The 26128-nt window shown below is 51.0% G+C and overlaps 1 protein-coding gene across 9 annotated transcripts in view; it reads left to right on the top strand.

Annotated features, from left to right (window-relative positions):
* The window catches only part of HECTD4 (HECT domain E3 ubiquitin protein ligase 4), a 185988-nt gene extending 160959 nt beyond the window's left edge, over positions 1-25029 (top strand). For 7 of the 9 annotated variants that reach the window (XM_026018777.2, XM_072725162.1, XM_026018774.2 and 4 more), the window contains 17 exons: positions 338-517; positions 3361-4667; positions 5666-5873; positions 7821-8044; positions 8136-8287; positions 10173-10279; positions 10790-10913; positions 13071-13261; positions 15000-15146; positions 15935-16054; positions 16746-16901; positions 18411-18514; positions 18721-18942; positions 20709-20875; positions 21249-21444; positions 21952-22174; positions 22795-25029. In XM_026018777.2, coding sequence (XP_025874562.2) covers positions 338-517; positions 3361-4667; positions 5666-5873; positions 7821-8044; positions 8136-8287; positions 10173-10279; positions 10790-10913; positions 13071-13261; positions 15000-15146; positions 15935-16054; positions 16746-16901; positions 18411-18514; positions 18721-18942; positions 20709-20875; positions 21249-21444; positions 21952-22174; positions 22795-22931 — 3965 coding nt within the window. In that variant the 3' untranslated portion in view covers positions 22932-25029. The remainder of the gene's footprint in view (positions 1-337; positions 518-3360; positions 4668-5665; positions 5874-7820; positions 8045-8135; positions 8288-10172; positions 10280-10789; positions 10914-13070; positions 13262-14999; positions 15147-15934; positions 16055-16745; positions 16902-18410; positions 18515-18720; positions 18943-20708; positions 20876-21248; positions 21445-21951; positions 22175-22794) is intronic. The other 2 variants (XM_072725163.1, XM_026018773.2) reach the window with 1 other exon arrangement.
* Positions 25030-26128: the final 1099 nt, after the last annotated feature.

Here is a 26128-nt window from a genome sequence, read left to right as displayed (position 1 = left end):
GCATCTTTAAGGTCTGACTTAGTATTTCCATGCTGGCTTATTAGGCTGGCCAGTATCTAAGCAGCTAGTGAGTATTTATCCTCCCTATTCTCGTCTCTGCCCGTTGTCCCCTCATTCCACTGATAAATGGACTCTTTGGAGGGATGGCCTCTGACTTCTCCCGCACCTGCAGCGGACTCTGTGTGGGGGGTTATGTTTCCTTTCGCCTCCAGCAGATGAGCAGGTTGGCTTTCCTTCCAGCTCTGTTCTTCCACACACACCTGGTGGGTCCCTTTCTTAGGCTTATTTTGATCAGGTGCTGCCAATTACGAGACTTCTTCCTTGACCTCTCTTCTAGGGGTGTCTCCACCTCCTGGAGCTGTGCTAGTGTTACATTCTCTGCCCCTGGAGTTCCCTCTGGCTATGGCCTTCACGGAACAGCTGCTGTCCTGGAGGTCAGAGGATGGTGAAGGGAGATCCGAAGATGAGCCCGACACCATCCCCACATCTGTCCTCCTGCAAGTTGTGGAGCTGCTGGGTAAGGCTTACCTTCCCCCCACACTGGGGCTGGGAGAGCTAGCTCAGTGCTTGAGGAAGGGGCTTGTCACTGGTGCTCTCTTGTTAGGTGGGTGTCATTTGAAAAGGGCTTATGGAGTTGACAGTCATATAGAGCCTAGCCTTCTTGGTTTTTTGAAAATTTATTTATTTATTTTGAGAGAGAGAGAGAGCACATGGGAGGGGGAAGGGATGAGTGTCTCAAGCAGATTCTGCACAGAGCCCAACATAGGGCTTGATCTCTCAACCCTGAGATCACGCCCTCAGCTGAAACCAAGAGTCAGACACTTAGCTGACTGTGTCCCAACAGATGTCCCTGCAATCTCACCTTCTACATAATGACAGTGCAGGGTATTATTATTTTGAGGGGTGGCAACTAACCATGAAAATTAGATTATTTTTTATCATACTTTAAAACACGAATACGGGATCCCTGGGTGGCGCAGTGGTTTGGCGCCTGCCTTTGGTCCAGGGCGCGATCCTGGAGATCCGGGATTGAATCCCACGTCGGGCTCCTGGTGCACGGAGCCTGCTTCTCCCTCTGCCTGTGTCTCTGCCTCTCTCTCTCTCTCTGTGACTATCATAAATAAATAAAAATTAAAAAAAAAATAAAACACGAATATGTGCCATTTTCATAACTTTGGAGATGAAAGGTGGTGTAGGAGTAAATAATGTTGCAGGATCAAACATTATAACTTCATAGTTCCTGAAAGGTTAAAAGGGGTTGCATTTTGGTAAAATTCAATAGAAAGGTAAACTTCAAAAAAAAAAAAAAAAAAAAGAAAGGTAAACTTCAGAGTTGTGTATTTTTCCATATGTAAATTCACCTCAAATTCTAAATAAATATTGAACTTCATTAGTGATATATCTGCCTAAGTGTTCAGGGATAAAACAGACTAACGTCTGCAACTTATTTTGAAATAACTACCAGATGAGTTTCTGGGTGAATAGAGGGGTAGATAGGTAGCTACATAAGAGCAAATACTGCAGAGTGTTACTGGGAGAACCTGGTGGTGTATGCACAGGTGTTTACTGTATAAGTAGCTCAACTTCCCTATACTTTTGAAATTATTTATGATGTAGGAGGGAAAAAGTCCGCTTGTATGCCCTCAGGGGTCAGACAGATGATGTCAGTGGGGGACATGAGAGTGGGCCAGAGCACCTCATGCTCTGCCAGTCTCTGAGCCCTGTCACTCATTGCTACATGAGAAGGTGACCCCGATCCTGCCAGCTATTATTACATTTTATTTCAAGAAAAGCTGGTAATGTAGATATTGATGTGAATTTCCCAGTTTTTCAATGTTGGCAACTAAATTTTTTTTTTTGGGGGGGGGTAAGATTTTACTTATTTATTTGACAGAAAGGGAGACAGCACAAGCAGGGGGAGTGGCAGAGCGAGAGGGAGAAGCAGGGAGCCTGATGCAGGGCTCAGTACCAGGACCCTGAGATCTTATGACATGAGCTGAAGGCAGATGCTTAACCAACTGAGCCACCCAGGCACCCTTCAAATTCCTTAAAATACTTTGGGGCATAGGATCAAGGAAGGTGAGCAGGAAACCACCATGAGAAGGAGAGGTCTGTGGGAAGTCTCCACTCACGGCTGCCATTTGCAATCTGGGTGGAGGATAATTCTCTCTAAGGCCGTCCTCTTACAGAGGTGGCAAAAAGCAGAGGAAGGACGATGGCGAGGAGGTCACATGAGCATCCGAAGGGGCGCCCCTGAGGCCCGTAGGCACTTGCTTGTTCTCTGTGAATGGTTTCCTGGGACCCCACGTGGCATGACCAGCATGAGTTTATTTTCAGTTAAGTTACAAAGCAGCATCACCCCTAGGAGATCAGGCAGCTTAATGTGAATTTAAGATGCACATCTGACATGAAGGGGATCTTAGAACAAACCTGTGACCCATTTTCTTGTGCTAGACCCTGTTTCCTGAACTTCAGTCCTCCTCATTACAATCTTTATGTGATTGCCATGCCTACGAATTGTGCCTGTTGGTATTTATTGTTTTGGTTTTGGCAATCAGCTCTTTTCTCCTTTTTTTAAACTTTAATTTTAAAGGAAACTTTATGTTGCCACTTTAAATGAAAAATTAGTATCCCTTGCCATAATTAGAAGGTTTACTATAAAATAGTTTCCGTTAGGAAGTTTGACCATTGTTGCCTGTCAGAGGCTCTGGGTCTGTGGCGCATTCTTTATGAAAGATACACTTCCTGCAGTAAGACTTTCTTGTGGACAAAATCAGGACTGGAAGGGGAGTAAGGAAGGAATACCTTGGGGTACCTGGGTGACTTAGTTGGTTAAGTGTCTGCCTTTGGCTCAGGTCATGATCCCAGGGTCCTGGGATTGAGCCACACGTTGGACTCCCTGCTTAGCAGGGGTTCTGCTTCTCCCCTCCCTGCTCGTTCTCTCTCTCTCTCTCTCTCTTTCTCAAATAAATAAATAAAATCTTAAACAAAAATAAAAGGAATATCTTATCAGTTTGTTGTTCTGGGTTGTCTGATAAAATTGGATTGTGTGTCCCCAATAGTAAGCATCTCATGATTTGGGAAATACTATTCTTATGACTTGTCACCAACTCATTTGATAAACCTTATGAGAAAGAAATATTTTTTGGTATGAGCCATAGAATGCAGCTCTGTGCAATCATGTGGCATAGGGGTTAAGACCATAGGCTCTGGGGGCCATCAGCCAGGCTTCAGCTCTTTGAACCTCTGTTTTTTCATCTGTGAGATAGGGATTGGTAACACAGTGCCAGGAACAGTCCTCAGTAAGGAACAAGTGCCATACAAGTGACAGCTGCTATTATTGTTTTATATTTGCCTCAGGAAACTTCCTGTGGACCACGGACATGGCGGCCTGCGTGAAGGAGCTTGTTTTCCATCTCCTGGCGGAGCTGCTGCGCACAGTGCATGCCCTGGAGCAGAGGAAGCACCCTGCTGGCCTGTCCTCCTCCATTGCCCTCCAGCTGAACCCCTGTCTGGCCATGCTGATGGCTTTGCAGTCGGAGCTCCATAAGCTATACGATGAGGAGACCCAGAGCTGGGTCTCGGGCAGCACATGTGGAGGCTCAGGGTCAGCGGTGACCACCGACCAAGGCAGGTTCTCTACATACTTTCACGCACTCATGGAAGGTTGCCTGGCAGTGGCCGAAGTGACCCTGCCCACCAACATGAGCGTCACAGCCAGCGGGGTGACCTCGACAACCACTCCAAATCTCAGTGACTCTTCGTCCTCCTCGTCCTCCTCCCCGGGACAGACACCACAGAGCCCCAGCCTCCTGTCTAAGAGGAAGAAAGTCAAGATGAAGCGGGAAAAGGCCTCGTCCTCTGGGAAACGCCAGTCTTCCCGCTCGGTGGAGTCAGACTCTGCCATGCTCAGCATTGGGGGCAGCAAGCCAGAGGACATGCTGTGGTTTCATCGAGCCCTCACCCTGCTCATCATTCTCCGACACCTCACCAGGAAGGACCCACAGGGGCTGGGTGTGACAAGCGATGCCATCGCTGACGCCTGCCAGGCGCTGGTAGGCCCCACCGCACACAGCCGCTTGCTGGTGATCTCTGGAATCCCCACCCACCTGGACGAGGGTGTCGTCAGGGGTGCTATCCGTAAGGCCTGCAATGCCCACGGTGGGGTCTTTAAAGATGAGATCTACATCCCCCTGCAGGATGAAGACCCCAAGAAGCCAAAGGATAAGGCTGAGGGTGGTGATGGAAAAGCTGAACCAGAGAAGACCCTTGGCTTCCCCAGTACGGACAGTTTGGAGGTCAGCACATCCAGCAGCCTGACCCCTGCCATGAGCATCAGCGCATCTGCTTCCACCAGCCAGGCCTCCATCTGCAGCTCCCAGGGTATCTCTCAGACAGTCAGTGACCTCTCTGTGGATCCGCTGCCCTCAGGCCTCGAGCCACCCATCCCTCCTGGCTTATTGGAGCCCCACGTGGTATCCAGCCAGGAGAGTCTAGACATCTCCCTATGCAGCACTGGCAGCCTGGGGAGCCTGGGGAGCCTGGGGGAGCCACTGGACAATGCAGAGACAGCCTCTGTGTCAGACATGGGCTCCATGTACACGGTCACATCCCTGGACAACCAGCCCCTCGCAGCACGCCCCATCAAAGGCTTCGCAGTCGTGGAGGTAACAGTGCTCATGCCTTGGCAACCACTAAAATCATGAGCAGCTTGAATCCCCCTCCCTTGTTAAACATCCCAGTATTATTTCCAAGGGATTAAGCGATAGGTGATATTGGGGCTCCCTGAGGCAGCTCTTGGAAGCCGCCATGATTTATTATGTTGATTATCTGTGTCTGAGGTCACATTTTGAAGAGTGAATTCAAGCCTGATGTCATGAAGTAAATGTGGTTTGTTGCTGAGTATGGGAGGAAGACAGAGGGGTTCAAGGGCCTGACCTTTCCCGGTGGATGGTCTTTATCAAGTGCATTCCAGCTCAGGCCCACCGGTATATATCTGAGTGGCCTTACATGGTTTTAAACATTGCTATCAGCAGGAGGGATCTTAGCTGATCCTGTGAGAACAGACTTGCCATTCTGTTCTGGGTGATTCTGAGTTCCCAGGTCACATTTCCACTTCAAAATCCCATCTGCTTCTTGGGCCTCCTTGTTCAGAAATCCTACATCCAAAAAAAAAAAAAAAAAAAAAAAAAGGAAATCCTACATCCTGTGTCTTCACCCTTGTGTGAGGGGAGTCAGGCTCAGAATAAAGCTGTCCTCCCATTATTGGATATGGTGAGGAAGGCACTAGAAGGGAAAGGGTATTGCTTTGCTCTTCCAGAGAACTAACAGGAGAGCTCAAGAACCCAGTAGTTGGTTTATTCCCTGGAATCACTTAATATATGCACTTTCGTCCTGGGGGCTTTCTCAGAGCTGAGTGTGGACTTTAGCTCCTTGGGCATGAAAGTAAAGCTGCAGACCTGATTGGGGTTTAGCAACAGAGATTTCTGGCTGAGATGTCCCCCTCCAGGTTACTGCAGTTGATGTGAAGCAGAGACATTCCCAGTGAGGCCAGCTCGTGTGAGTCAGCACTCACAGCACTGAGACCAGGAGAGGATTTCAGGGAAAGGTGGGAAGGCAAGCAAGGTCATTACTCCAATCCTGACCCTTCTCTCTGTTCACACAGATAAGATCCCGAGCCAAAATTGAGAAAATTCGAGCAAGTTTATTTAACAATAATGACTTGATTGGTTTGTCAAGTTTGGATGGTGAAGATGAATTGATGGAGATGTCAACAGAAGAGATTCTCACTGTGTCTGTAGTAAATCAGAGCCTGTTTGATACTCAGGGGAGCCCAGGGTTAGAGGATTACTTCAATGATAAGTCAATTAAAGGTGGGTTATGGAATTTTTTTTTTAATTAACAGACTTTTGGGAGCAGTTTTAAATTTATAGGAAAAAATGAGCCAAAGTCCTCTGCTCTCTCTGTACCCAATATCTACTACTTTTTTAATATCCTACCTGAGAAAGGAATTTTGGCAGCCACCCAAATTGAGAAGATGCTGGGGGGCTCTCAGGAGATGGGACAGATGTTCTCTGTTTGGCTCATGGAAGCTGGCAGGGCTCTGAGGACCATGAGGGCACCCTTGCCTCTAGCCTGCTGTGCTCCAGCCTGCTGAGAGAGCGCCAGGAACGATGTGCCACAGCCTGCCTCGGGCTCAGAAGTGGTCTTGTAAATGAAATTGATGAATCAGCAAATTCTGCCCCTAAAACTGATAATACAAATACACTCTATATTAACAAAATTGAATTTAAATGAAAGAAAAATTTTAAGTGGGCATCCCTAGATAAATAGTATTTTATTTTACTTATTTATTTTTAAAGGTTTTATTCATGAGAGACAGAGAAAGGCAGAGACATAAGCAGAGGGAGAAGCAGGTTCCCTGCAGGGAGCCTGATGTGGGACCTGATCCCAGGACCCTGGGATCACGCCTTGAGCCAAAGGCAGACACACTCAACCACTGAGCCACCCAGCTGTCCCGATAAAATAATACTTTAACTGAATATTTATTGAAGTTAAAATCAAGACAAAATACCCACAAATGAACAGACTTTACTATTTTAAATAGTAAAATTTTAAATAAAGATGGAATCGGTATTACTGATTATTCCTTTCACATCAGGCTCTAATATGGCCTGGCACAGTACTGTTGATATATTAATTTTGATTTCTTTTTCTGATTCATTTTGAAATATGAATCTTGATCACTGCATTTTTGGGGAATCTTGCACCTGTGGGGGCCATCTGGGTCTCCTCATCCCAGTCTTAGTACCAGCCTCGTATTACTATGCATTTGGCCCCTCAGCTCTCTGCAGCCCATGTGGAGATGACTGCCATAAGGTCTGAGGCCTTTTTCTGCCATAACTAATGCTCTGTCAGCCTTTTTGTACATTGAATCTGAATTTAGATCTAGTTCCTGGTCCAATTCTAGTCAGACCTTCTACTTGGTCATTTGGCCATGTTGGTGCCACACACATTTTGCTAGAGACTCTTAAATTAGGGTCCTGCTGAGTCCACTCCCTCCTCAGCCTGGGGCCCGTGAGGCCCTGTGGGCAGGGCATGAAGGAGAAGGGAGTGATGAGCAAGGCATTTTAGCCCCTGTATCTGGGCCTTTGGCCACGAAAAGCATCAGATGGGGTTCTGATGGATTCTTGAGACCCACCCTCTGGAGCACTTGTTTGGGAACAAAAAAAATTTTTTCTCTCGTGCTCATGGACAGTTTTCTTATATGTGAGAACTTTCTTTTCCCACCTGCTCATTGTGCCAGTTTTGAACCATACTCTCTAATAGGAAACTTGCTTGACGACTTGTGCTTTGCACCAACAATACTTTCAGGCTCTGTATCCTTCTGTTCCTTTGGAACAGCCCATCACAAATGTGTTAAGGTAGATTAAACTGCTATAATAAGTAGCCCTAAGAGTACAGTGACTCAAATGCAGTGGAAGTGTGTTTCTTGCACATGGAAGAATCCAGGGGGAGTGCCGAGGTCTGCCATCCCAGGGGGGTGTCATTTCTAGGCAGCCAGTGGAGGGGGTCAGCGCAGAAGAGAGCAGACTGTGAGTGGCTCACGTCCCACATCACAGGACCACACCCAACAGCAGCTGTAGTGTGTGCCCAGAAAGGGGAAACCAGGTTTCAGTGGGTAGCTTGTCATCACCACTCAATGTCTGTTACCTACATTCAAAACAGAGTTGTATATGAGAAACAGAGATCTGCAGGGCTTATCATGATGTGGCATGTTCATGGCAGAATTGTTTTGTCCTCTCCCCGTTTTGTAACAGGTGAGAAGCTGGTGCCCGGTGCCAGAGAGGTGCTCACAGAGATATTTAAGAGCTGTGCCCATTCAGAGCAGATGCTGAGCCTTACACCAGCAAAGCCCATCAAAGTGTCGGACATTTATCTTAGCAAAGAGCAGATCAACTCCCAGACACCAGGCAACCTCCTCCACCTCTTCTTCACCAATGTCCGGCCTCCCAAAAAGGTGCTGGAGGACCAGCTCACCCAGGTAGCCACACATCCCCACCATGCTGAGGCTGGGCCTCGGGCACGCCTTGAGGTGATCCTGAGGACCCCTATCTCCCTTTGGTGTTCTGCAGATCCTGAGGAAATATGGCGTGCCAAAACCCAAGTTCGACAAGAGCAAGTACAGCAAAGGTGGGAAAGAGCAGCACCCCGTGAAAGTGGTGAGCACCAAGCGGCCCATCACCAAGCCACCTGCCAAGGACAAGGCTGTGCTCAACAGTGTCAGGTGGGCATCTGAGGAACTCAGAAGATGGGCTGGGCAGGGACCTAGGGCCTCCTCCTCCAAGGCTTCCTGCCAGGCTCTCTGGGCCTCTGGGGAGTGGACACCCTGGCTCTCCTTTGCAGCTATCATTTTGGTCCCCAGCTTCATCAACTGAAAAAGCATGTTTCATTCTATCCACAATTGTAGTAAAATCTGGACCACACAGGCAGACAAAAGCAGACCAGTCTGAATTAATAAACCATCCAAAATGTACAGAATTGTTTAAAAAAAAAAAATCTGACTTCTTTTAACCACACAAATAATGCATAGTCATTATAGAAAAACTATAAAATGCATATTGAAAAAATATATAACTACCCCACACATAGCAAACACTTTTAACAGTTTAAGTACCTAAGCTTTTATTGATGCATATATATATTATTTTCTTAAATTTTAAATGGCTAAAGGGGCACCAGAGTGGCTCAGCCAGGTAAGCATCCAACTCTGTTTCGGCTCAGGCTGTGACCTCAGGGTGGTGAGATCGAGCCTGGAGTCAGGCTCCACACTAGTCGTAGAGCCTGCTGAAGATTATCCCTCTCCCCACTGTGCTCCCCCCAAGAAGCTCACTCTCTCTCAAAAGAATAAATTTATTTTTTTTAAAGATTTTACTTATCTATTCATGAGAGACAGAGAAAGAGGCAGAGGGAGAAGCAGGCTCTCCGCAGGAGCCAGATGTGAGACTCGATCCCAGACCCTGGGATCACGCCCTGAGTCAAAGGCAGATGCTCAACCACTGAACCATCCAGGTGTCCCAGAATAAATTAATTTTAAATGGCTAAAATAGTACAGAATTCAAAAACATATGCAGCAAAAAGCTATTCCTCTTCCCCTTAATCCTCCAGGCTCCCTGTCCCTCTCCATGAGACTGCCAGTGTTACTTCCCTAGCCTTCCAGAACTCTTCTGTGTATACACAAGAAATGGGCACATGCCCAGATGTCCCCATACCTCACATGGTGGCCTGTACCTTGCTGTTTCCATTTACTGCTAATCTGGGAGGTGATTCCATATATGCACAAAAAGAACTTCCTCATTCCTTTTTGAGAGGGGAATTATTTGAGTGAGAGCATGAGTAGGGGGTAGGGGCAGAGCAAGAGGGAGAAGGAGATTCCTTGCTAAGCAGGGAGCCGGATGTGGGGCTTAATCCCAGGACCCCAGGTTAATGATCTGAGCTGAAGGCAGACACTTAATAGACTGAGCCACCCAGGCGACCCTCCTTTTTTTTTTTTAATAGCTCTATAATATTTCATGTATGGATATGCATACATATTTAATAGAATTTTCTGTAGACCTAGGTAAATAACTCAAGAAGTCAGAATTGAAACTTTGATAGCAAAATGTTACCTGGCGAGAGTCTCCAATAGGAATTGTTTGAAGGACCAGAAAAATAGTGTCTTAATTAATAAATCATACATAAATAGTGCTCGTAAATCAGTCCAGTGCAATAAAATTTTCTACGATGGACATCTGTGCAGTTTCCCTGTTTGCTGTTGAATGCGGTCACCAGTAGTCACATGTGGCTACTGAACACTTGAAATGTGGCCAGTGTGATCAAGGAACTGAGTTTGTATTTTTTTTTTTTAATTTAAGTAGCTATATCTGGCTAGTGACTACTTCTTAGTATAGCTCTAAAGGTTGTAGAAGGAATGAAAAGCATGTCTCACAGTGAAAGCATCCATTTGTCCTCCTGATTTGCTCAGGGAACTTCTTGGTAGGAACAGAAGCCCTTTGGGAACCAGGGACTGTAGTTGCGGGAGTCCGAACTCATGCATGTATGAGGCTCACTGCATCCTCTGTCAGGATGAGGTGTGAACACAGGAATTCTGATTGCAATGCTCTGGTCTACAGCAGGACTGCCTTAAGTGAGAAGAAGCCAACTGTGAAGCCAAAGTCCCCCGAAAAGAGCAAGCCAGATGAGAAGGACCCAGAGAAGTCACCCACCAAAAAACAAGAAGGTGAATGAGCCGCTTGGGCCTGGACTGGCAGGCCCCTGGGACCAGCCTCCTGGCTTCTGCCAACTTGCCTGGGCTCCCTTGGGGTTTGGGTTAGGCACGTCCTCAGTGCCATCTTTGACCATGAAGTTATGGAGGTCAAAATAGCTCCCAAGATACCATGCTCCCAGGGCAAAGAGTAGATGATAGCGATTGAAAGTAAAGATCTGGAAATCTGCTTAGAAATTTGCTTCCAGAGGCATTTACCTGGGCATTAGAACTTGAGCCTCATAAAAGCCCAAGCAGAGCTGGAGAAGTCAGGCTGTGGCTTGCTGACCCCATGAGGTCAGGGATTGTGGTTGGCCTCAGGTGGTGGGTGGAGGCCAGTGACAGACCCTGGAGGGCCAGGAGGTGGGGCACAGGTGGATTGCCCCCCCCCCCCCCCCCCCCCCAGAGATGCCACCAGGGCATTCCACGAGGTCCCTGCTGTGGGAGGTTCTTCCAAACTCCTAACTCTCAACATTTCTCCATCAGTCCCTGAGGAGAAATATCTAACCTTGGAAGGATTTCACAAGTTTGTTATTGACCGAGCCAAGCAAGACATCCGTAGTGTCTGGAGGGCAATTTTATCCTGTGGTTATGACCTTCACTTTGAGAGGTAAGAAGTTGTCCCTCTACCCAGTTGATACCTTGCATAAAAATTGTTTTCAGCCACCAGAGGCATCCCCAAGAAAATCCCTGCTGGACACCATTCCATCTGCTGCTCTAAAGGCCTACTGAGTTTCTAACTTTTTGTAACTGTCAAAATGGGTTTTAGAACCCACTTGGAAACAAACTGTTCCAAACAACAAATTCATCTTCTCGCAGTTCTGGAGGTCAAGGCATCAACAAGGTTGGTTTCTGCTGAGGCCTCTCGTTGGCTTATGGACAGTCACCTTCTCCCTGTGCTCACATGACCTTGCCAGTGTGCAGCACGTCCCCACTGCTGCCCACCTCTGAGGAGGACGGTCGCCTGCTGGGCCTGGGCCCTGCCCTGAGGGCCTCCTTTACCTCAGTTAGCTCTTTAAAGGCCCCATCTCCTCACACATTGGGGGTTAGGGCTTCACTGGAATAGGGCTTCACACATTGGGGGGATGGGCAGACACACTTCAGTCCCTAACGGGATAGTTTCTCATTCCAAAGACCCTTTGTTCCTCAGAGTCCTGCTTTGTCTCTGAGTCTCCATTTTCAGTCTCCCTCCCTGCCTGGCAGCTGCTCACCAGGTCCCCAGGGCCAAACATGGTTTCCCCTTTCTCCGGGCAGGCGTGGTACTTACAAACTAGAAGAAACCTCCCTGCTCTCACTCAGGTGCTCACCCCCAGGTGCACAGCAAGGAGTGCGTTTCGGGCATCAGGGAAGGAACATCACTTTTAAAGGAAGCATCTCTTTTAAAATCCGTTTTCAGAGTTTAGGGGCTTTTTTGCTGCTCGCCACCATCCTGTTGTACTTTCACAGAAGGCTCAGAGTCTGACCCTGGACCAGTTTTCTGATTTATTTTAGAAGCCAGTAAGACAGATGACTTTGGGGGCTTTTGAGTAGTAGAATCCCGTTTTGGATTAGAAAGTGCATTTGAAGTGCAAAGGGCACAGATTGTCCTACAAATGAATTCCCAATTGTTATAGCTAGAGGGCTTGTTTGTGGGCCCCATGGGGCCCGTCCTGGCACCCTGCTGCCTCCTCCCTACCCCACACCTGGTCTAAGGGCCAGTGGCATCTTTTGTGGTCAGTCAGCTTGCAGGGGGTTATGAGGGAACCCTCCTGCAGAGGGGGAGATCCCCTTCTGGAGGAAGCTGTCTCTCTCCCAGCCCTCCTTGGGAAGGACCCAGGAGACCTGTCTCAAGAAGCTGTGCCACTGGGATCCCTGGGTGGTGCAGTGGTTTAGCACCTGCCTTTGGCCCAGGGCGCGATCCTGGTGACCCGGGATTGAATCCCACATCGGGCTCCTGGTGCATGGAGCCTGCTTCTCCCTCTGCCTGTGTCTCTGCCTCTCTCTCTCTCTCTGTGTGTGACTATCATAAATAAATAAAAAAAAAAAAAAATTAAAAAAAAAAAAGCTGTGCCACTGCCCCAAGATAGGCCCTCCTACCAGGGGGCACCCCGTGTGGCATGTAGCCTAGTGAGGTGCCATGGGCTCTGGAGTGGGAGGCACCTATCCACCCGCCAGCCAGCCTGCTTGCCTTTCTAGGGGCACACTCACCAAAAATCACGGACACAGAGATTTCCCATGATTCTGTACCCAGGATGGTCATTTTGTAAAGCTTCAGTAAATGTGTCTCCTGACATTTTCTGGGGCTGGATTTTTTCAGTATTTAGAAGTGGGTTCACATAAGACCTCTGCTGAGGGTCGTGGCTTCAGTGAGACCAGTGGCTGGCACCTTCAGCCACCTCTGGGGACAACACACAAGGCCAAGCTGCCCCCTAGCTCCATTTCCCAGGGGAGGAAACCCGGGCTCTGAAAGCAGCCACCTTGGTGGCCCAGGTCACCAGGCAGCCTAGATTTCAGCCCAAGGACTCTAGAGCCCCATCCTGAGCCGTCTGCCCTCTGCCACATGCAGGATGCATGTGGCCAGAGCCCGGGGAGGTGGCACCACTCCTCCCTTCAGGCCTGCTGTGCTGGCTTCTCCGGGCGGTGTCGGGGAGCTCCTCCCTTCGCAGGGGCTGTCAACACTTTGGTCCAGCACCAAGAAACCTGCCATGAAGCGAGGCTCTGTTCCAGACACCTGTCGGGAGCTGGAACGTGGCCACTGCCCCACCTCGCCTTTCTTGCCCGGCCCCAGGTGTGCCTGCATCGACGTCCGACATGCACACAAAGCATCAAGGAAATGGACCCTGGAGATGGACGTGGCGCTCGTGCAGTACATCAACCGGCTATGCCGCCACCTTGCCATCACGCCCGCACGGCTCCACCCCCATGAGGTGTATCTGGATCCTGCAGATGCTGCCGACCCCAGAGTGGCCTGTCTCTTGAGTATGTGGGTCCTGGGGAAGTGGCTGTCAGGGACTGCCCCCAGGCTGCCTGGGGGCATCTCTTACAACAGTCCAGGGGGTTTAGAAAGACTAGATGTGGGATCCCTGGGTGGCTCAGCGGTTTGGCGCCTGCCTTTGGCCCAGGGCACGATCCTGGAGTCCCGGGATCGAGTCCCACGTCGGGCTCCCGGCATGGAGCCTGCTTCTCCTTTGCTTGTGTCTCTGCCTCTCTCTCTCTCTCTCTCTCTCTGTGTCTATCATAAATAAATAAATAAATATTAATTAATTAATTAATTAATTAATAAAAAAAATCTAAGAAAGAAAGACTAGATGTGCTTTTCGTGGCCATCGAGTGAGTCCTTAGGATCACCTGCTATGAACCATATGGGCAAAGAAGAGGGAGAAAGACACAAAGCTGTCATTGCAACTAAATTAAATGAGTGAGGCCTTCTCCGTGTTCCTGTAAGCAAGTGGCAGACAGGCATGCAGCCAGCTGGGAGGCTGTCATACCCAGGCCCCTGCCTAGAAGCCACCACCAGTGCCAGGCTGATGTTGGGAGGGAGCAGGGACCAGAGCCGGCAGCATGCCTTAGAGGCATTATCCTTGATCTCTAGAGAGCAGCATGTCTTTTAAAAGCTAGGAATGAAACGAACTAGGGGTGGTGGAAGGGGAGGAGGGCAGGGGGTGGGGGTGACTGGGTGGCGGGCACTGAGGGGGGGCACTTGACAGGATGAGCACTGGTTGTTATTCTGTATGTTGGCAAATTAAACACCAATAAAAAATAAATTTATTATTAAAAAAATAAAATAAAGGCTAGGAATGTTGGGCAGCCCGGGTGGGTCAGCGGTTTAGCGCCTGCCTTCAGCCTAGGGCCTGGTCCTGGAGACCCAGGATCGAGTCCCACATCAGGCTCCCTGCATGGAGCCTGCTTCTCCCTCTGCCTGTGTTTCTGCCTCTCTCTCTCTTTCTCTCTCTCTCTCTCTCTGCCTCTCATGAATAAATAAAATCTTAAAAAAAAAAAAAAAAAAACTAGGAATGCGCCTGCACACACACGTGCACACCCAAAAACAAATATTCTCCATAAATCCATCCCTGGAAGGTGACCCTTGTTACAACATGTTGACCATGATCCCCGGACCAGTTTCTGTGCCTGTGCACGCTTACCACGGGCAGCTCTTGAGTCTATTCACCCTTGCTTGGCCACAAGTCCTGGCCCTTTGCTCTCTTCCAGATACTTGGAAGGTAGACATGGGCAAGAAATTGTTCTAATGTCTGTCTCTCACAGCTGGAGGGTAGACAAATGTGAGGCAAAACAAGACAATGTTCCTGTGTCTCAATGTCCTGGTCTTGACCTATGATGTTGCCTTAGGGGAAGCTGATGAAAGAAAGATGCACAGGACTGTGTACTATTTTTGCAAGTAACTAGAAGTCTAATTATTTCAAAATTGATGGTTAAAAATAGCATAGGATGCAGCCCTGGCATAAGCCTAAAGATAGGCTCAGGGAGCCATTGGAATCCCTGAGAGCTGAAGGCCTCCTGCATGGCCAGCCTGGGCCTCACCCTTTGTTTCTGCTTGGCACGGGCTCAGACAGATTGGGAGTCACTCACAGCATCTGTGGGTCGAAGGATAAAATCCCCTGCAGGATCCTCCTGCCCACCCCTACCTCCAATGACAGGGGTGACCTGAGTTTTTTCACAATCCAAGAGTCTCAGCCTGACTGCCCCTCATGCTCTGCAGATGTGCCCATCGAGAGCCTGCGCCTGCGCTTCGCCCTGCTCCAGTCCCTGAACACCACGCTGGAGACCTTCTTCCTGCCCCTGGTGGAGCTGCGCCAGACACCCATGTATGCCCACAGCATCGCAGCCCTGCTGAAGGAGGCCAAAGGTCAGCACCACACCCCACAGTTACCAGCCTGGGAGGACCCTCTCCCTACACGTAACATACATGTGTCCGGATTAACAGAGCCTGGAGTGGTGACTTCAGTTAATCCCTGAAAAATTAAATTTACTAAAGTTTGCAGGGGCGCCTGGCTGGCTCTGTAAGAAGAGCATGTGACTCTCTTGGGGTCGTGAGTTCAAGCCCCACATTGGGTGTAGAGCTGACTTAAATTGGTCGGTTAAGTGTCCAGCTCTTAATCTCAGCTTAGGTCTTGATCGCAGGGCCATGAGTTCAAGCCCCACATTGGAGCCTACTTAAAAAAAAAAAAAAAAAGCGGTGGCTCTGATTCACTGTCTGCCCCCTGTATCCCAGAGATGATCATCATCAATAGCTGAGTACCTGTCCTTTCAGATTTTCCTGTTCACATACAAATAGACACACATGATACTTTTAAAAATCGAAAGTGGATGGTATCCTAGCCTATGTTATGTTCTGCACCTTCATCTTCTGGGGTTTTATTTTTCACCACTTCAGAAAATGCTACAGCAAGCCTCCTTGTACTTTATGTATTTCTGCCAGCAGGGTGCTTCCTGGGCATGACAGTCTGGGGCTTATGTGCTACCATTTGGGCCAGTACTGACAAAGTGTCCCCAGAAAGTCAGGGACCTGATGGGCATCCCAGGAGACCCCAGTCAGCCCAGAGGGGCAGCATGTCCTCCGCCAGGCCTTGGGCACAACAGGGAAGGCAGGCAGGCAGCCGCATCTGAGCCTCTGGCCCACATTACTCCCTTCAGGGCTGATCTTTTACGACACGAAGGTGACCGTCATGAATCGGGTCCTGAATGCCACAGTGCAGAGGACGGCTGACCATGCGGCCCCCGAGATCACTCTGGACCCACTGGAAATCGTGGGAGGTAAGATTAAGCAGAGCAAGAAAATGCAGAATGGCCATGGTTGAACAAAAGATGCAGTTGATTTGTTGCACATGAAAGAGGCCTGTAGAAGGGAGTCCAGACATTCATCTGGCTGCTTCTGTCCTCCTCGAGTGTCCCAGCACGTGGCTCCCACCTTCAGGGTCCCCTGGTGAGCCTGCATCCTGGGCACAAGAGGAAGGAGGGAGGCAGAAGGAGCTCTCCACATCCTGGAGCTTCACCTCTCCTGCACGGCTCACTGGAGAGCTGGCACGAGGCCACAGCTAACGGTTGGGGGGGGGCGGGTGGGATGTGGAGATTTGTTCTGGTTGACCATGGACTTGCTAGAGCTGGGGTCCCGGCATCAAATGAGAGGGGGCAGTGGCTCCTGAGGAGGCAGCCGGGTGGTGGCCATGGCATGTGAGCACACACACAGCATGGAGGGCACACACAGGAGGAAGTGAAAGAAGAGCATGGACCTGGGTGGGGGGTGCTCCCCTAGGGATAGAGAGGAGGCTGGGAGCCATGTGCCTGAGGCATAGAAGATACTCCAGGAACAGAGAGAAGGCAGGGTGGCTGGAGCAGGGGCGGGGAAAGGGCCAAGAAGTAGGCACAGGCCTGGGGAGCATCTGTCCTGGGTGTTAGAGCAGATGACAGTGCTGGAAGGGTTTCCCTGCTTCCTGTCTCTTTGCAGGGGAGATCAGAGCTTCGGAAAACTCGTACTTCTGCCAGGCTGCCCGGCAGCTGGCCTCGGTGTCGTCATCTCAGCTTTGCGTGAAGCTGGCTAGTGGTGGCGACCCCACCTACGCCTTCAACATCCGCTTTACTGGGGAGGAGGTCCACGGCACCAGTGAGTGTAGCCCCCACCCGGCTCCTTGCAGCCAGTTAGGGGCAGGGGGAGGGGAGCTTTTTCTTGAGAGTGTGAACATACCTGGGGTTATTTTTAGTCTGCGGCACAGAAGCCAGGACTGGCCCCAGAGCCACCAGCCTGTCCAGGCCCTCCAGCCCCAGCCCCCAGGGACTTGCCCCGGCCTGGGCGGGAACCAGTGCTTGCCAGGGACTTCAGCCCAGCATCACCTGGGTTCAGGGACCGCACCTCTGATCAGTGCTGAGGGGCAACCATAGAGATGCCATCAGTGCAGGTTAGCCTCATCCCCTAAGCTCAGGGTTCAGCTGGGCTCTTGTGTGTCCCGTGAGAGACAGGGTGCTGGGGGAGCCCTTCTGTCGTTTCCCCGTGTGGTGATGAGGGATAACATCAGAAAATGCTCCCTGGTGACCCTTTAAGCCATGCTTAGTGAGCCCCAGACATTCAGGAAATACTTCCCACTCTGGATGAGAGACCCAGTTCTTCAGCCAGACGCAGCGGGAATGATGGCTGTTGGGGCAACTCCATCTCCCATCCCCATTCGCATCCTTGCATCCCGTACTGGCAGGGCCTCCAGTCCTCTCAGAGTGCTCTTACCCACTGAGTACACAGAGTATGTCAGGCCCACCCTCAACACCTGCCCTTCCTCGGAGCACCAAGAATGCACAGGAGACTTGACTGATAGGGAAACTGGCACGCCAGCAGGTAGCTTCCCCAAGGTCAGGCAGGTGGCTGGGGCACAAACCCAGGTCTGTCTGATTCCACGGCCCAGCCCTTGGTGACTTCACCAGGCAGAAATCTGCTTCCCCACCGAAGCTGAGTGAGGACATTTGTCCCTGAGCAGGTCCTCTGCCTGGCTCTGACCAAGCAGTGTGTCCACACAACTATCCTCAGAGCTTCCGCCCCTAGGGCACTGACGGGGGAGGCACAGAGAGGGAAGACCCAGCCACAGAGAGGAGTTGGCCAGAAAGCCAAAGGCACGTGTGGAGTTAGAATCACTGAGGACCACAGCCGCCTGTTGCCCTCTGCAGGCATCCCCGCATTAGTCTGGCAGTTAGACACTTAGAAGCTCTCTGAGCAGATCCTGAGCACTGAGGTGGTGGGGGGGCGGGGGGCAGAGTAAAATGGGTGGCCCTTGGTACAACCTATAGTGACAGATATGGGTCAGACAAGCCCGCAAATCAGTGTGAGCTTCTGGCTGCAGGAGGCGGCCCCCATGAGGGTCTGCATTTCATCTCCTTGAATCCTTGAAGCCAGCCCAGGATGTGGGTCCAGTTACTGTTCCTGTTTGATGGATTGGGTCACAAGGAAGTGATTTCCGGGGCCACCCAGCTAGTAAGTGGTACCATAGGACTTGATCCAAGGTCTCTCTGCCCTCGGGCAAATTTTCTGTCCCCTCTGGTACCGCTGCATCCAGGTCCAGCTGGGGATGGGGCCTGCAGGCAGGCTGGGCTGTGAGGGTCTCGATGCTGAGGGACCCCCTCTGTCCCACAGGTGGCTCTTTCAGGCACTTCCTGTGGCAGGTGTGTAAAGAGCTGCAGAGCTCCTCGCTGTCACTTCTGCTGCTATGCCCCAGCTCCGCTGTCAACAAGAACAAGGTAAGCTGCCCGAGGCCCAGGCAGCTGTGGGGTAGTGGCCCCGGGTTGGGTGTGTGTCGCCATGGGCCCTGCGTTCTCTCACTGCACCAGCAGGAGGGCTCTGGCTCAGGGGCGTGAGCTGGTGGTGCTTTCCTGCTGCCTATTGCAGACTCCTGTTCCCGGGCGGGAGCTCTGGTCAGTCACCTTGCCTCTGCTTCCATTCACAGGGCAAGTACATCCTGACCCCTAGCCCCATCACCTATGGGGAGGAGCAGCTGCTGCACTTTCTGGGCCAGTTGCTGGGGATTGCAATTCGAGCAGATGTCCCTCTTCCCCTGGACCTCCTGCCCTCCTTCTGGAAGACCTTGGTGGGGGAGCCCCTGGACCCTGAGCAAGACCTACAGGAAGCAGACATACTCACCTACAATTACGTCAAGAAATTTGAGAGTGTAAGTGCATAGTACATCCTGGGGACAGCAGAGCTCCAGAGCAGTGTCCCCCGGGCTCACCACTGCCTCTGCAGCCCGCTGTCCCCTGGTCCTCTGTGCCGCGGGAGCTCAGCCTTCTGCCTGAAGACCGATGGGGATCTCTCAAAGAACAGAAAGGAGCCTGAGCCATCTCTGCCAGCTTATGTCATAGGGACAGAAGCCCCTCTGGCTTCTTTTCCTGTTTGATAGCGGTGGAGTAGGAGTGACTGACATGCCATGACAGGCCTTCCAAAGACACAGGGGTGAAGGGTTCCCGGCAGCTGACTGAGCGGAGGTCTGGGAGGGGAACTACTACTGGCAGACCCACTTTCGCTTTTAAGAACTTGGTTTCAGGGCCTCAGAGCCCAGATTGGCTCTTGGGGGTCACCTGAGATTGGCTGGGGAAGGGGTTGGGAACATGGCCCTCCTCCTCCTTGTGCTTGAGACACACAGAGGTAGCGAGAGCACAGCTGTCTGCACACACAGACCAGCCCCCGAGGGGCTGTGTGCTCAGTGCTCCGCCTGCCAGCTGGTCCGCAGTCATGGGGGCCTGCCGTGGGTCAGGCTCTGGGCTCTCACCTGGTATGTGAGGCCCTGTAACGGAGGGCTGTGTGTACATGTCCTCATGATGAGGCCAGAAGGGAGGGAGGCTCAGAGACAGCTGGCTGGGAACAGAGCCACCAGTGGAATCTAGGCCTGTCCAGCTAAAAAGCCTCCTCAAGTTAGAGACAGGGTGTGGGGGCACCTCTGCCCCAGCCCTCCCCTTGGAGGCCAACTGCCTGTGTTCATGGGGGAGGAGACTGTGTCTGAGGCCTGGCTGTAGCCTGCTCTCAACAGAGCCTCAGCCGAAGGAGGCCTTTTTGCCAGGTGCTCTGCTGTCCTCCCCTCAGCTACCACTTGAGAGCAGCCAGCACAAGGGAGCACCAAAGCCAGGCTTTGGTTGGCTTCTCAGCAGAAACGGGGATGACAGTGAGTTGTCTAAAGTCAAAGCAGTATGGCCCCCATGGGCTGGGGATCTATGAGTCTCTGCCAGGCACTGCTTTGAGAAGTCCTCCCAGTGCTGTGGGTAGCAGCAAGGGCCTGGGGCACACAGGGGATCTGAGATAGCATCCAGGAAGTCCAGCCAAGGCCTTTCTGAAGGGGTTGGGCTGGGTTGGGCAGAGCCTCAGAGGGTGCTGGGATAGCAAACTGTATCAGGATTGAGGCACACGAACCAAGAAGAAATATTCTGAATTTTGGGCATTTGTGCCTGTAGCCTTCACAGGTCTACTCTCCTCTGGGCCAGATCCAACCATCTCCTCGGTAGCCCAGCATGCACATCAATGTCTTTTGGACCCTAATTTTGGTTTTTAAAATGATTTGCTTTTAAAACTAAATATGGATAGATTTGGCTTCAGGCAAGGCTGAGTGGCATTAGCAGTAATTAGTTTCAATATGGCCCCCAATAGTACAAGATGTACCATCTCACAGTCACATCCACACCAGTGAAAGAAGGCTGCTGCTTCCAAATGGTAACAGAAAAAACCCGTGCAATTTGGGTCTCATTAGCCAGGCCTCGGCCACATACCCAACCCTGAATTCATGGCAACTCTGGGCAGGCCTGTGCCATGTGCACCTTCATAATGACCGAGGGTAGTCCCTGTCCAAACAGTGCCTGGGGTTTACCCAACTGGAGACTGGAGTTCCATCTTCCAGGGGACCTTGGGAGTGGGCCAGGCAGTTAGCCTCAGTCTTCCTCTGCCCTCCAGATCAACGACGAGACTGAGCTAGAGGCCCTGTGTGCCGAGATTGCCTCTCAGCACCTGGCCACCGAGAGCCCTGAGGGCCCCAACAAGCCATGCTGCAGGTTTACCTACCTGACCATGACGGGCGAGGAGGTGGAGCTGTGCAGCCGTGGCCGGCACATCCCTGTGGCGTGAGTGTGTGTGCACACAGTGGGGACAGACCAGTCTGGCTGAAGGGATGTCCCAGCAGCACCTGGACTGTGGCAGCCTGGGCTGGGGTGGGTGACAGATGGATGTCACCAGTTAGAGGAATGTGAAGCAGGACATGGGGTGCCAGCAAGGGTGGAATGTGTTCAACAAAAGGACTTTGTATTAAGAAAATTCCAGCTGTGAGGTGGGTGACACCCAGAGGCAGGAGAGGAGTTCACGGGGTTCTCAGAACCAGGACATCCAGTGTCTGGGACCTCTGCTGGGTGGGTGTGGCCCTGAGACCCAGGGGCCACCCTGGCACTCTCCCTCACCAGGCCCCCTCCCTCACTGCCCCCCCTCCCCCCGCACCTGCAGGTGGGAGAACAAGGACATCTATGCAGCAGCCATCCGGAGCCTACGGCTGCGGGAGCTACAGAACGCTGAGTGTGTGACGGCCGTGAGAGCAGGCCTGGGCGCCATCATCCCCTTGCAGCTGCTCACCACACTCAGCCCGCTGGAGATGGAGCTGCGTACCTGCGGCCTCCCTTATATCAATCTTGAGTTCCTCAAGGTCAGCAGCCTGGGTGGGCCGGGGAGTCAGGCTTTGGCAGTAGGGACCTGCCTGGGTACTCCCTGTGTGCCAGGTGCTCTGTCCCCATGTGTGGGGGAGCCATGCCCACCCCCCCTCACAGTTGAGTAAGCCAAAGCTTAGCAGAAGTCACCTTGGAGCATGTGGCAGGGTCAGCTTCACACCCAGATCACTGGCCTTCAGGCCCATGTCTTCAGCCACATCCCAAGGTGGAGGCCATTCTTGCAGAGCCCCATCCATGCCCCAACCAGCTTCTCCCGGGCTGGACCCTGGCCTCCCAGGGTTCCTTCTTTCCAGCTGTAAGACCTTGCCCGAGTGACTTCCCATCCAGGGGGAACGGTGACAGGACCTGCCCCCCCCGCCCCCGTGTCCATGGGGTAACCTTGGTCGAGCCTCCCTGCCTGCACTTCAGTGCAGTCACCCAAACAGGTGGCTTGGCCTAGGGAGGTCCTGGGTCTGCTTACATCTTGGGGGGCCTTTCTTCCTCAGGCCCACACCATGTACCAAGTGGGGCTGATGGAGACGGATCAGCACATTGAGTTCTTCTGGGGGGCGCTAGAGACGTTTGCCCAGGAGGAGCTGTGCAAGTTTATCAAGTTTGCCTGCAACCAGGAGCGCATCCCATTCACCTGCCCCTGCAAAGATGGGGGCCCTGACACAGCCCACGTGCCCCCCTACCCCATGAAGATTGCTCCCCCAGATGGCACAGCAGGTACTGGCCTCACCTCAGCATGTTCCAAGTGGGGACACACAGGCCCTGTGGGAGGAAGGGTGGGGGGCAGGTGCCATGTGCCTCTCAAACCTAACCTTGGCCAAGAGTCAGTACAGGCCTAAGGTTGACATATTCTGATACTTAAAACATTTCTGGATTTTCAGCTCTTTAAATTTTCCAACTTTTTAAAAAAGATTTTATTTATGTATTAATGAGAGAGACAGAGCGCGGCAGACACAGGCAGAGGGAGAAGCAGGCTCCCTACAAGGAACCTGATGTGGGACTCGATCCCGGATCCAGAGATCCCGCCCTGAGCTGAAGGCAGATGCTCAGTCGCTGAGCCACCCAGGCATCCCTCCAATTTTTAAATGTAGGAAAAATAAAATAAAAACCTCTGCTGGCCAAACAAACCTATGTACTACCAGAGTCCCTCACAAGTCAGCAGTGTGGTGCCTGTGCTGTACAACGGTTGTGTCTGCCATTCTCTCCTCGGAAATCTTTTGCCCCCGCCCTGCCTCTCCTCCTGCTGGGCCTTGGGGTTGGTTTAGAGCTGCCCAGAGAAGGCCTCTCTGGGATCGTAACCCAGCCTCCTAATACTGGCCTGGCGGGGTTTTTTGCAGGTTCCCCAGACTCTCGCTACATCCGAGTGGAGACCTGCATGTTCATGATCAAACTTCCCCAGTACTCCTCTCTGGAAATCATGCTGGAGAAACTTCGTTGTGCCATTCACTACCGTGAAGACCCCCTAAGTGGCTGAGGGAAGGGAACCCCAGAGTGAATCCGTCACTGAGGCACCACTCCGCCGGCTTGGGAAGCCTGCCACTGAGGGCACGTCTCTCCAGGCCCTACGTGAGGAGTTGGCGACATTTTGCTTTTCTGAACTTCTGTCCACATTCCAGGGCTTCCTGGAAGACTTAACCTTTTGTATTTGTATGTTTCGTGATGGGTTGGTTCTTTTACTACCTGTTTGTGGTATGTTTGTAGGATAGCTTAGTTCCCAGGCAGCCTGTGTCTCATTTGATCTTCCTGGACATTGTCTTTCATGGCCACTGGATTCTGATGCTGAAAGGCCCCCGTTAGTTCCACATCGTGGAACCACCCAGCAGGGAGCGGGGGGTAGGGGTGAGATGCCAATGGCCACACACAGCATCCTGTTCTCTGCAGAGCATCTTCACAACTAAGCCTGTGGCGCTGCCCCTCCTGCCTTGAGCTGGTTGATCCTGGACGCAGCTCCTGCAGCCCTCCTTGCATCTTGAGGTGGCCGGGTCAGTTACTCAGACATGGGAGGCTTACACCGGGAAAGCTTCCGGTGTTAATCTTCTGGCTCTGGAATGTGGTTCATCGGCTGTATTTTTCTGAGGAAAAGCCCCCGGTGGTTCCCCCATCCCTTCTCCCCCCAGACAACTCTCAGCTGTCCCTTCTGGGCCTCTGGTCTGACAGTTCTCTGCTGCATGTTCTCGGAAGCCCACAGGTCCATCCTGACCCTAGCGCATAGCCAGGTGTGTCTAGCTCCAGGAGCAGAGGGGGACACTACAAGGAGGAGGGACAGTGCTCGAGTGGGGCCTTTTTCAGAGATTCTGAACAGGAAAGCACATGATTCAAGCCAACCCCCCGTTTTGTACTCAGAAGCAGCCCACCCTCACCATAGTGTTTGTGAACGGGCCTCACCCCATTTTAAAAAGAGCTGACTGAGGTGCTCTGCTCAATTCAGGGTAAACTTCAGTGACTAAGACCTTCCAAGGCCCACTGTGGGGTCATTCTGCCCCTTGGGCCAGACCCACCCCACCCCCCCTTGCCACCCCGTGTGAGCGTGTGTGCCAGGGCTGAGCTGCTCCAGGCTCACCCACTACCCCCAGTGCATTCGTGGCCCAAACAGGTCTTTGTCCGATGGTACTTTGTTCACAAGCAGCATATGCCATCTTGTTGGACACTGTCATTTCGGGCCCTGCCAGTTCTCATGGAATTGCATCACTGTATTTATTGTATAATATTGTGAATACTGAAAGTTTGGAGTGCGTGCTGACTAGAAGGCTCTGGAGTGTGAATGCTGGGGAGAGAAAGCTGTGCTTCTTTCTCTGCTGTGGCCCTGGCCTGTCAGAAAGATGTATGGATTTTAGAGTTAGAGCCATTAGGATCCATCTCCTCCCTCTTATTCTTAGGAAATGCATAAAGGACCATTAAGAGAAGTGATTCCCCAACCTAAGGAAAAGCTAAAACCGGATTAATTAATTAATTAATCCTTCTGGCTGCATTGGTTACATTTGATGCAGGAGCAGTCCGGTATGGAGGTGAGCGCCTGCAAGCAGTTTCTCTGCTTGAAAGGAAGAGGGTTGGCCTTCTAGCGGTGAGAGCCCCATTGAGTGGGGGTCACACCAGGATGTAGTCCTGACAAGGATCCTCTTATTTCTGCATAACGAAAGAGCCTCTGGATTAGAAGACGTGGTTCTTCCTCTCTGTATTTTTACATTCTTGGTCCCTTCCAATCCTTCCCATCCCTTGAATGGACTCAGAATTGTCAGCTACCTCCCCAAAGGGGGTTTGGGAAGCTTCTTTTGGCCCATCACTTGGTGACAGCTGTGAGTGAGATGCTGCTGCTAACATGACTGCTTCTCCCAGAGAGCACATTGAGAGGTCCAGACCGATTCAAACCTTGGCCCTAAAAAAAAAAAAGAAAGAAAAGAAAAAAAAAAGAAAAAAAAAAGTGTGCTGTAAAGTTACTTGATGTATATTTATTATAATTATTTATGGTTGCATTTAACAAAGTTTTCATTCAGTTTGATGCTATTTACACCATTGCTGTGTAAAGGAAGCTCACTACAGGAAAAAAGTCGCACCAATAAATAACCTTCATCTAATTTTGATCTACCTGAAGAGTTGTGTGATCATCTACTCACTGAAAAGACTCAGAGGCTGACAGGCTTAGATGGCTGTGCTACTGAAGTGCTGGCCAGTGTTTGGGAATTTGGCCTCCGCACTTGATGTGATTCTTACTCCATCATGCTTATAAACTACCCCTTCCTCCCATTTGACTCTTTAAGGCTGGTTTTCAGATAGGAAGTGTGATTGAAGGGATGGAAATCCAAAGTTGGAGCTAAACCTAACTGCATGTTCTGTCCTCTGCTCATAGTGGAGCTCTTGTATAGCCTCTTATGCCAGTGTGAGGATTTTCCTCAAGTGGATCATTGCATTGGAAGAGTCTAGGCCATTCTTAGACCACATATCCTCCCTTGGGAGCTGGCAGTGGACTTATCTACTATCTACTGTATGGGAAATGCAGAGAAGATAAAAAGACTTCGTGCTGCTTTCCTAAGATCCATGGTTCTGTCCTCTTCTTGCACAACTGTCCCTTGCCACCCCCAAAGGGAACCCTGTGGTCTGCATTCAGGAAAATCCAGTCTCCTTGACCTGCTTATCACCTCTTCCTGCTCCATGGGAATCCTCACACAGACCCACTTAATTCTTCTTCCTTTGACCGTACCTTACTTGTACTTAATAAATGCTAACTTTTAGTGGAAGTGTCCCACCTATGTCTTTATTATAGGAAGAGCAAGAGTCCTCTTGGATGAGGAACAAGCAACTTTTCCTTCTGTCTGTTGCCTCGGGGTGCTAGAAACAGCAAAAACAACCACTCACGGCTAAGAGAAGACGTCTGTGGGACGAGAGAAACTGGGGAGTGAGGTGCCTCAACTGGAGACACCTTGCTGAGCACAGTAATGATTCTCCTCTCCAGAATGGCTGAGGCCATCTTTTTTAAAAAGAGTTCCTTCTTTTAAAAAAAGCAAGTATATTCAAAACTACATTATCCAATAATAGATGGCATCCATCCTCATTAGTCATCAGGGAAATGCATAATAAAATCACAACAAAATCTATACAGCCACCACCAAAAAGGGCTAGAAAGACAATACTATGGTTGGGGGAATATGTGGAACCAACCACATACTGATGTGGGGA

Source organism: Vulpes vulpes, chromosome 10, assembly GCF_048418805.1.
Source record: "Vulpes vulpes isolate BD-2025 chromosome 10, VulVul3, whole genome shotgun sequence".
Lineage (NCBI taxonomy): Eukaryota > Metazoa > Chordata > Mammalia > Carnivora > Canidae > Vulpes > Vulpes vulpes.
The sequence above is the reverse complement of the archived record's forward strand: the minus strand, read 5'-3'. Positions and strand labels throughout refer to the sequence as shown.